The 12,048-nt window shown below is 43.3% G+C and overlaps 1 protein-coding gene across 1 annotated transcript in view; it reads left to right on the forward strand.

Annotated features, from left to right (window-relative positions):
• The first annotated feature begins 1,633 nt into the window (after nt 1–1,633).
• LOC147887501 (putative aminotransferase TAT2) overlaps nt 1,634–12,048 on the forward strand; it is a 46,129-nt gene continuing 35,714 nt past the window's right edge. The window contains exon 1 of the mRNA XM_087394547.1: nt 1,634–1,987. Within this exon, the coding sequence (XP_087250673.1) occupies nt 1,725–1,987 (263 nt within the window). The 5' untranslated portion in view covers nt 1,634–1,724. The remainder of the gene's footprint in view (nt 1,988–12,048) is intronic.

Here is a 12,048-nt window from a genome sequence, read left to right on the forward strand (position 1 = left end):
TAAGAGGATAAATTGGTCTTGATCAAGAGCCAAGTGTAGATGGAAAAAAGACAAGCCTAAAGGCCATATGACATTGTGGTAGTTTTGTGGGAAATGGGAAATTTAATGCAAAAGTGGCATGTGGTCCCCCACCACTTTTTTCTGCCATAATAACTTTAAGTTCTTAAGGTCACTGGTTTTGTGGGAAAAAGGCTTTATGAAGCATTTGAGGGTTGAAAATGACATAGAATCCACATTTTGACCAAAACATTATGATATTTAACATGGGGAATTAGTCTTTCACATCCAAACCCTTTTCCCACCATGTCATTAGGGATTAAGGTCCTTTTGATGTATATGCCATGTGGGATTGGCTCTGCAAAATGGGGAGAATCCATGCAACTAGAGAGCCTCAATCCTCTTTCCATCCCCCACCCATCCACAAAATGTGTTGAAAATGGGATTCGAATCCCTCCCAGCCAATAGAACACCCACAAGTAGCCATGTTTGGTTGTTATTATGATTGCCTTTTTTTTAAATTTATTAGGACCATGTCTTAAGTGGAAGTGTTCTAATTGGATTCTCCTTTGTAAATTTCTACATGTAATTGTTTGAAAAAAGTTAATTGAGTTGGATGTTTCAAACTTTCTTTTATGGAGATCATCATACAAAGCTAAAAGTGCCTTTTAACAGCTCAATGTACTCCCAAACCCACTAAAAAAATTGTTTGCTTTCTTCTTTACATCTACAAGAGTGTAAGAGGATGTTTCAAGCTTCCCTTTATGGAGATCATCCTACAAAGCTAAAAGTGCTTTTTGACAGCCCAAACTATGAAAAAATTGTTTGCTTTCTCCTTCGCTATCTAGGAGTGAGTGCTATTAGCTAGAAGGACGTTTCAATCTTCCTTTTATGGGAGATCGTCCTACAAACTAAAAGAAGCCTTTTAATAGCCCAAACTCCTTAAAAAACCGTTTGCTTTCTCCTTTGCTATCCAAAGCGAGTGCTATCTTTTAACAGCCCAAACTATGAAAAACTCATCTGCTTTCTCCTTCACTATCCAAAAGCAAGGAGGCAGAGCCCTGCCCAACAGTGTGGACTTGTGCATTGAATGTAAAAACAAGATGAATGATATGTATCATTCAATAGGCCTATCCAAGAGGAGGAAGAAAGAGAGAGAAAGGAAGAGAGCGAGTTGGGACTCGAAGGGAGGGGGCGGTGGGGAGAGAGAGAGAGAGGAGAGGAGGGGGCTAAAAATGTGGAGGGAAATAAAACTGGGATCTCTAGATCTCTACCAAGTGGCGCAGGCCAAAAAACTCGTCCACTTTCTCCTTCGCCATCCAGAAGTGTGTGCTATGATATGAGCTAGGAGGTAGAGAGCCCTTCGCAATGCGGACTTGTGTAGGATTGGCTATGTGCATGAAAAAGTAGGCGAAAAGGAGCACAGACGTGAAGGGAAGGGAGAGGGGGGTGTGACGTGGAGGGGCAAAAAGAAGATATGTGTGTGTGTTGGGGGGGTGACGTGGAGGGGCAAAGGAAGAGATGTGAATGGGGTGACGTGGAGGGAGCCACGTGGGCATGATCTTCATCTTCATATATATATATATATTGCAATATATTGCTAAGCTGATCATCTTCTTCATCTTCATATATTTTGTGTGAAGCTCCATAGCTTCAATTCAACAGAAAGCTTCAAGTTCAAGCTCTGATTTCGTTGCATTTCTGATTCCTTGAGCTTCTCCATCGCCATGGATCCTCACCATCGCCTCCCCTGGCGTACCTCTGCTTCCCCCTCCCTCCTCCGCTCCCGTAACGCCATCCGTGACTTCCTCGAGCCCCTCTCTTCCCTCCCCCTCAATTGTAAACCCCTCATCCCTCTCGGCCAAGGTGATCCCTCCTCTTTCCACTTCATTAAACCCCCTGAATCCGCCGAGCTCGCTCTTATTCACGCTATCAAGAGCCGGAAGAACAATGGATACGCGCATTCGGCTGGTTCCGACGACTGTCGTAGGTAGGAGCCTTCTGCTTTCTATCCAACAATGAAGCGAAAATTCTCTGGATCATTCCGTACCTAGAGTCGCCGCAGTTTAGCTGATGATTCCCATTCTTAGACAGCTGATGTAATTGCCAATTTCCCATTCTTAGACAGGATACCGTTCAGCTGATATAATTTGCGTTCTTAGTCAGGTTAGCCTTTAGCTTTCATCAAAAGTGCTGAACGTGTAAATTCGAATTCAGCTGCGCCTAACAGCTTCAAACTGAGTAGAAATACGCCTTCGATTCTATTTGCCTACGAAAGTATCCAAGCAACTGCATGCATGCAATTCTCGGTTTACAACCACAAGTAGAAGTTGTACTTTTACTTTTGTTGCATAATCAGCTTCGCGAAGGGACATTAGGCTACACGACAGGCTGGGACTCGTGTCTCAAATAACTTATTGGTAGGATTGACACCTGCCCTGTTGTTGAAATAAAGGAACCCGTCATGTGATCGCCAACCTTGAACCATACTTGCCTACTGCGTAGCTCTTCTTTTTCTTCAGCGAATACACGTCGCGTGCATATCAATGAGGAGTCGATCGGCTACCTGCAGGCTGCAGAGGAATTTACAGTGTCGTGATGTTTCCATGCAGTTTTTCCTATCGTAGATTCTATCAAGTTTTGACTTGAGCGGAATTCTATCAGACGTAGAGCCTCGTGACAGACCTCTTTGCCGCTGACGATTTTGTAATTTCTGCCGTTAGAGAGAGTCATTAGATGTGACCTTAAGCATCTGTAGTTATCTGTACTTGGATGTGACCTTAGCCATCTGTAGCTATCTGGTGCTATTATTGAGCACGACATGTCGATACAATTGTGTAACCCCTGTCGATACACGTTATACTGGAACCTTTGGTCTAGACATGGCGTTCTTGGGAATTCGTTACTTGAATCCATGAACAAAAGGGGGCCATGAAGATACACAAAATGAGGTAGAAAATGAACAAGTATGAGGAATAATAGCCTTCAAATCTTGTTGAGAAAGCTCACCTTCAATTTCCAGACTTTTCTGAGGATTTAAGTACGAGAAACAGTGATAAAGTGATGGATTGTGATGTCAAGCCTTCATTTCCACTCTTGAAAGAGCCTTTAAAATTTTGAGTTCCTAGCGCCATCAAGAGCTGTCCTCTTAAGATAAATAGGCTTCACACCCATGAACTTGACACCTAGTGCCCAATTCAGCATAGGCTACAGAAAAAGCCAACTGCTCCATCTGAGGCACACAGAAGAAGCAAAAGAACTAGATCCCTCCAAACTGCACTATGTGTTGTGTGTGTTGTGTTTTTAAAAAATGAGTTTGGGCATGTTCCTGGATTCATCTAGATATATGCTTCTGCCGTATTAGCGGATCTAGATATATGCTTCTGCCGTATTAGCGGACATGCAAATCCCACTTTGTGAAGTTTTCATCTATGTTGCGGCCTGCTGATATTGCGATAAATTCTTTCTATCTTAAGTGGTGCGTTGCCCAGATGTCAGATGCTCGTTTGGGAGAGACTAAAAGGAAATTGTATAGACTTCAGGAGTAGTCGTAGCTTCAATGAAGAGAATGTGGACCTCGTTTTTATTAGCCTTCTCCTTTAGTGCTAGCCTTTGTCACGGCTGCGTTTGCCCTTCACCTCCAGAGTGCCGACAGAAACTTAGTACGAGGACCTTTGTATAAATGGATGCTCAAGTATGTGTGGGTGTGTGGATTTGTATATGTGAGAGCATATGTTTATACTATGGTCTACACCCACTGTTGGGCGCTAACGACATCAGTGGGGATGTCATAGTAGCTAGTCCCTGCTATGTGTGATGAAGTTTATGGTTTTAACCTTATGAATGACTATCATGAGATCGAAATTGCACACTGTGTTGTGTTTTAAAGGATGAGTTTGGCATGTTCCTGGATTCATTTAGATATATGCTTCTACCGTATTAGCGGACATGCAAATTTCACTTTGTGAAGATATTGTCCATGTTGTGGCCTGCTGATATTGCAATAAATTCTTTCTATCTCAAGTGGTGCATTGCCCTATCAGCTATATGTCAGATGCTTGTTTGGGAGAGACTAAAATGAAATTGTATAGTCTTCACAAGCAGTCATAGCTTGAATGAAGAGAATGTGGACCTCTTTTTGATTAGCCTTCTCCTTTAGTGCTATCCTTTGTCATGGCTGAGTCTGCCCTTCTTTCCAGAGTGCCGATAGAAACTCAGTACAAAGACCTTTGTATATTCAAGTATGTGTGGGTGTGTGGATCTGTATATGTGAGAGCATATGTTTATACTATGGTCTACACCCACTGTTGGGCATTGATGACGTCGGTAGGGATGTCATAGTAGCTAGTCCCTGTTGGGATATCTCAAGGTGTATGCCTCAGGCACACCTTATGTTTCTATGTGTGAGTGCTAGAGGCACAGTTAGGTGCCCACAAGCACAGTTAGGTGGTGGAAAAGCCACATAGGATGATTGAGTGAATCTAGGAGCAGATTGAGGAGATGATTGTGGAGCTTTGAGGTCATCAGTGATGTCAGTGACCTTGTATGAGGTGCCTACTTAAGGACCTCTTTCTTCTTCATTCTACAAGCAAGTATTCTGATTTTGTGTCAACTCTACTCTTTCCTTTCAGTGTTCCAACATGGTATCAAAGCCATTTGATCCCCCTTGAGCCCATTTCTGCCACATCATCATCTTCTTCCTCTTCTTCTTCTTCACCATCTCTCCCTCTTCTTCCAAAAATTTGCTTGAGCTTGTTCTCCTCCAATTCTCACCCATTTCCCACGCCCTTCCAGCTGAAGATCCACCTAGTTGGGGCGAACTCCTGGCTGCAAGGAATCGACGAATCATTGCGTCTGCTCGTCGCCATTACAGGAAGATCGTCGAAGTTCTCTGCTGCGATTTCTCTGCGCCTGCTCCGTCTTTGTCTAATTCCTTCCAGGGCAAGCTTCTCCATACCTAGAGCTACCTTGTGCTGAAATCTAAGCAGCAATGGCTGCATATTGAAGGAGAAAACAGAGAAAAACCAGTCGACTTTGTTCAAGAAGGTGAAGGCGACCTGACGCATATTTTCGCCTCTTCTTCCCAGAGAATCTACTGTGGTATACCAGCTTTCTTTTGCCTCAGAAAGCCCCCTTTCTTTTGCTTTGAAGAGTGTGATATGAGCCCTCGAAGTTCAGCTCTCTAGTTTTGACAGTTTTGACATACTTTTGAAAATGATGCTACATAAAATGCTACTCTAGCATTTCTGGTCTTTTGAAGTTTTCAATAACTTCACTACAAGTGTTGCTTCAGTTTTGTTTTGACTTGCTAGACCTGGTTGTGATTGGAAAGTGTTTATTTCATCCACTTCTATGAAGCATGCAAAAAGTAGCATCATTGTTTGAAAACTAGTCACTACTATTTGCTACATCAAGTGCCTATACTTTGGAAGCATTTCAGTTATTTTTGCCTTGTAAGAGAGATAGACACTGCCCAATATCTGGGTTAGACCCTCTCATGGCTACCTTATATAATCTTGAGAAGTTCAATGGAAAGGGTTTCCATACATGGCAAATGAAGGTAAAATTTGCATTGATGCGGGAGAACTTATGGGGACTTGTCAAACCTACTCCTACCGCTTCTTCTACGGCCTCAAATGCTGGACAATCTTCAACTCCGACACGACCGGCAAGGGATCCAGCAAGAGAAGAAAAAGCATATGGTATAATTGCTTTAGCTTTGGGTGATGATTACATACATCATATATCTGACTTGGAGTCTCCATCGGAAGCATGGCAGAAGCTAGACTTGATTTGGTGCAAGCTCTCACATATCTAAACTATCACTTAAAATCTCTTTCTTCGAATTAAAGATGGCAAGTGATACTACTTTAGCTGCTCATGTCAACTATATGCGGAGTCTTATGACTCAGTTAGCTTCTATCAACTCTCCTATCACCCCTGATGATGCTATGGCAGTGTTACTTAAGAGTATGCCTGAAAGTTTTGATCACATTGTTAGCACTTTGAAGAATCTTCCCAATCCTAACCTTGAAGGCATTATCTCAGCTCTCCAAGAAGAAGAAAGACATATGGAGCTAAGGAAAGGCAATGACACTGCTTATGTCATGAAATTCCAGAAGGGCAAGTATTCTCCTTGCAATCACTGTGGAAAGACAAATCACCTTTCAAAGGACTGCTTCAAAGTTAATCCATGCAAGCACTATGGCAAAAACAACCATAGTGAGAAGTTTTGCAAAGCCAAAGCAAAGACAGAAAATGCAAATCTACTTACAGTGAATGAGCTTCCACAAGATGAGGCATCCTTTGAAGGTTATGCATTTTAAAACATCTCTATGTATGCTCCAGATCTCTCTTTTTATGTTGAGTCAAGGTACTCAGCCTGGATAGTCCTCCAAAATGAATGAAAATAAACTATTGTGTGTTGTGTGTTTTGTAAACACCTCTGGTCACCTTATGATGTAGGCCATGTGTATGTTTTGTTCCATGGTACCTCCTGCAGACATTATGTGCATGTACATGCAGGGGAGATAACCATTGGAAGGTCTATTTGTATCCCTTTCTGTTTACCTTACACCCAAGGGAACCCTTGCTAGCATGAGAACCTAGCCATAGATTTATCCTTGACCACCATGAGATGGCATGAGAAACTATGAGACTAGATGTATCCTTGACATAGCCTGAGGCATTTCCTTGAGGGGGGGTTTGTTGGGATATCTCAAGGTGTATGCCTCAGGCACACCTTATGTTTCTATGTGTGAGTGCTAGAGGCACAGTTAGGTGCCCACAAGCACAGTTAGGTGGTGGAAAAGCCACATAGGATGATTGAGTGAATCTAGGAGCAGATTGAGGAGATGATTGTGGAGCTTTGAGGTCATCAGTGATGTCAGTGACCTTGTATGAGTTGCCTACTTAAGGACCTCTTTCTTCTTCATTCTACAAGCAAGTATTCTGATTTTGTGTCAACTCTACTCTTTCCTTTCAGTGTTCCAACAGTCCCTGCTATGGGCGATGGAGTTTATGGTTTCAACCTTATGAATGACTATCATGAGATTGAAACTGCACTATGTGTTGTGTTTTTAAAGGATGAGTATGGGCATGTTCCTAGATTCATCTATATATATACCCAACGCCCAAATGGGACTCATCTATTTGCACCATGACCAAACTCCATGCTGAGTACACTTCGAGAACCCACCACGACCTAGCAAACCTCCCTATCTTGTCAACAACTTGCTTCCAATAAGCACCTCCTGCAAACACAGCCAAATCCATGCACACAAATTGATCAAAAGAGCATTAGATTGCAAATTGCAATCTTTTCAAGACTCTTTGCTGCAAACCACCATCAATCAGGCTGCTTCTACACTAATCGCAATTGCAAGAAGCCTTTCCCTGTGAAAAGTGGTTTGCTCCAAGCTCAGCCTGCCCATAGAGTGATTCGGCAGTAGGCATTTAGCCTGCGATTTACACCTGGCTGACTCCGTGCTCACCTGACACCAAGCAGATGCCTTTGCCAGCCCCAACACCAGAGATTTCCCAATCGTATCCACGATTCATTTTGGCGGATGCTAGATGCATCAAATTTCAAGTTGTTTGGATCAATCAAGCAGGTGGCCTTTTCTTGCATCCAACAAGAAATCTGAAACGGCCCCACAATCACTCAGCGCTAATTGATCATCTTCTCTCTGGATTTCTTCCCAAAATCTGGCTCGGATACCAATGTTAAGTCCCATTCATGCAACCGCTGAGCGTCCAACTTGAGAAGACATAGGTTTAGAAGATAGATGACAGGCTCACCTCCCAGACATAGATCCAGAATTATGCTAGATCACTCTTGAGCTAAAGGTCTAGGCTATCTCTCTTCAGCAGCAGGAAGAAATCACGGCATCCCATACCACCATGATCTACCTCGAGGATGTAATGCGACTGCCACAGCCTATGGGCTATTAGGGAGAAGTCCAGGATCCACAATGATCAATTCCCAAATAATAAGAGCCAAGCCACCTATATAGCCACAACTCCCATAGCTGTATTTAGTGGGATTTAATTAGTCTCCCTAGACCTCCCCTTAGATTCTTGCTGTTGTATCTGTAGGTGAGATATGCCACTCAGGTTAGGTATGAACCAACTAGGGTTAGTTCAGGACGTAACATTTTACCAGAATCACCTTGCTCACTGTCTTGGAATTTTCAATGATTTCTAAACTGAGACCTCCTTTTGACATATCCTTTGGCAGCCATCAATACATGTGTAGGGCCAAAGGAACTGCAGAACTGCGTATAGTAATAAGTGTGTATGCTGCTTCGTTTAACATTTGTTAGCAGCAAGAGATGCACTCAACAGGACAGCTGCAGAGTGAGTAGGAGCACCGAGACTGAAAACTCTAGACATGCATTCCAGGAGAGAGGAGGTAGCTGGCAGATCAGCAGGGAAAGAGTCCACTTGTCTTACACAAAGCACTCCACCTCCGTGTGCCTCACATGCAAGGAGGTGATTACAATTAGCTGCCGCATAGCACCCACATGAGCCTAGCACATAACTAGAACCTTAGACAACCCACTCCATTTAGGTACACTTAGCCCCATTGGCTATGATAATCTATTTCTCAACACTCTCTTTTGATTAGGCATCCATGCGGTTGTGCTTTGGCCAAGGAACCACTAACTGCTTCTTGAGATAGTCCTCAATGACATGTCCAAGTCTACTTAAAATAGTTACAAATTTGCGGCTTCTTCACAAAGAGAGCTTGCTCACCCGGACGTTTACTTCTTCATCCTTAAGAGAGTTTGCATCTTTCTCTTTTTCTTTGCCATTCTCCTTTCTTGAAGCAATTTGTGTCTAACCAAGATAAGAGTAACAACAACATCACTAAGAGTTAAGGTGGATTGCTTTGCAAGAGTGGATACACATGCTTCATAATCACTCATGCTGGCTAGAAGAACGAACAAAGCTTCTTCATCCCTTAATAGTTAGCCTAGCTGACACGACCCCGTAGGATCTGACCCTATCACTGACCTAGAATCTCGTCCTCGAAACAACCAGAATCATAGCGCAAGTGCCTCGATCCTCCCGACCACCCCCGAGCACGTGGGCTACAGCTCGACTCATCCATAGGCCCGTATCTAACCCAGGTGTCCCATACCACCTGAGCCCGTCCAGAGGACCTTCGATACACCACCTATGATCCGCCATGTAGATGGCCAGAGTCCCGGCCTGGGTCCAAGTCCCATCCATCAGTTCAGGAGCGCTCAACTCATCTGCACAATAGCACTGGCCCTCCCTCTATATAGAAGGAAACCCGCTATCGATAGCACAATGCTATGAATAGCTCCCTCCATATAAAGCAAGCACTATATATGAATTAATCTCTATATATAGCAATCTCGGCTAAAAATAGCCATCCAGCCCTATGCTATCCCGTAACCCACGTTAACCTGTTGTCCAACCCTAGGTACACCATGCACATGACATACTCCCCTTCCTCTAAGAACTCACTCCTAAGTTCACCAGAAAGCCCGAAAACTCTCTGTGAAGATGAGTCCATGCGAATAACTATACTCTAACTATAGATAGCACAATGCTATGAATAGCTCCCTCCATATAAAGCAAGCACTATATATGAATTAATCTCTATATATAGCAATCTCGGCTAAAAATAGCCATCCAGCCCTATGCTATCCCGTAACCCACGTTAACCTATTGTCCAACCCTAGGTACACCATGCACATGACATACTCCCCTTCCTCTAAGAACTCACTCCTAAGTTCACCAGAAAGCCCGAAAACTCTCTGTGAAGATGAGTCCATGCGAATAACTATACTCTAACTATCAGTTTGAGTGTGCTATACTTTCCATGAGATTCAAATCAAAGAAATCTAAGGCCAAAGCCACAATCTTTGATAACCAACCCAAGGAAAGTAAATCTCTCAATCTAAACAAGGTTACGTATCATCGAGTATTCTCCTCGAGAAATCAAGTAATGCCTGAATCCACAGAGTTAGTTCCGTTGACATATCCATACACAAGCATGGTAAAATCCGTACCTGAAGGTAAATGTTTCTATCAACCTTATCTATTGAGTATCCTTGAACTCAAAATCTTAGGCTGAGATCGAGGAATCATTGTTCGAACAACCCCATCAATTGAACCCCTGGAGGCCAATTTTTGGGTTGCAATTTCTATCAACCCTAATTCTTGAATTACTTAGTATTCAGAAAATCCCTTAACGGAATACCCTTGTAATTCAAATTCTTGGGTTGAAATACATGTTTCCATCGCATAACAATTAGGTATCCATTCATAACTCATGATGGAAGAATCTTCATGGAAATATCAATGGGCAAAGTCCTGACAAAAAATATGATCGCCTTGATCTATCCTCGAAAGGCCCCTACATGAGGATAATCAGTAAAAATTCAGTTGGCTATATCCAGTCAATGGTACTGTTCTAGACATGAATATAGTCAACCATCATAGGAATAACATTCAACTCCTTGGTCCGACCTGCAGGCATGTATGGCAACCCTTGTTGAGGGCCATACCTCTCCGATACAGAGTGGACTCGAGTTGAGAGACTACAGGTTCTCTTGCTATCACGGATGATCCGAAGTAAGCCATCAGTTCCCCATCAGATCATTCAGGCTGAGTGCAAGGCATCTCCATTGCAGTTAGATGCGGCATTCTAGACTATCACTTATCTATACCGCGTTTGAGACTATGGCTCCTGTACTCTGCAGGCGAAGCAGACTATTCTGGTTGGCGTTGTCCTTTAGCAACTCCTCAGGGTGATCAGAGATGTTGGTATGCACACACATGCAGATGGTTCGAGCAATAGGGTTTCCATATAGACAGGCTGTCACTCTTCCACTATAGCATTGACGCTCTATTTATCCCATTTCGGGACAATGAGTTCAACCTGATCATCCAAGAGAATCTGTTACAGCTACACACATTCAAGGTCTGGTTGGCACAGATATAGCTTCATGTGAAGCCCAGCTTCTATAAGGACTACAGCCTATGCATCTTCGAGGAGGGGTTCATTGTCTCACCAGGGTACACTCATATCCACCTAACATACTCGCTTAGAATTGAAATTAGGCAGTTCCGTGTTTCATTCGCACCAACTCAGTATCGAGAGCGGGCGAGCAGAGGGAATCCCCAAAGACAATCGTATCTGCACACTGTGTTGTCGGCATGAGGTCGAGTAAGCACTTTGCCTTCCATTGTCCAATCAACTACAAGATTCGTGGATGATACCACTTCCTCTTCAGAGACGGCTTCGGGGCCCAGACCCAAACCAGAGGTGCATCACTGCTTTCATTCATGAGGCGGTCCGACATAGAAAGTTTCTCATCAAATCACAGAGACAGGGACGGGGGGCCTTATCAGACCCATCTCAGAGTGTCAAGGGATGATAAGTTTGAGTTGCATTCTGAGGACTTCAATGGGGTGCCCCATGTGCGAATTTGGTGTCATGAGTGTAATGAACTTTATGGTAAAGGATTGATAGAAGGCAAGCATGCAGCATACAATTGCTTCCTTAACTTCATGAGATTTCACATATTAGAAAGTAAAAAGCATGAGCTCAAGTATATGGTTGCTCGAGGACTACGAAAAGAAGATATGCCTAAAGTAGTGCATCAACCGACAAAGGATGACAAAAGAGAGATAGAAGATGCGATAGAGAAGATGAAATCTTTTATGTCGACAAATCTCCATGATCACAAATAGTAGGTGAGACAAAGACCCGGAGACTAAGATGCGACACACTCAATAGAGGACAAATGCACATATCATGCTTGCTGGCATCTCATCTATGTTTAGACCTAGGATACAACCTACTGGGGTTACTGACGCGCTTGTCAGGCGTCGAGCCGCTGCCAAGAGATCACAACCGACTACACTTCCAGATAGTAGACAGCGATCTATCACGAGGTTTTTGCTTGCACAGCCTAGTCCGTCACCGCGCCTACTTTGACATTTCATACCGCATCTGTGTTATATTGTATTGGTTATGGCAACATTGATGATCATGACATTGACTATGTC

This window comes from Dipteris shenzhenensis, chromosome 23 (genome assembly GCF_047967505.1).
Source record: "Dipteris shenzhenensis isolate YYH24624 ecotype China chromosome 23, Dip_SZ_1.0, whole genome shotgun sequence".
NCBI lineage: Eukaryota > Viridiplantae > Streptophyta > Polypodiopsida > Gleicheniales > Dipteridaceae > Dipteris > Dipteris shenzhenensis.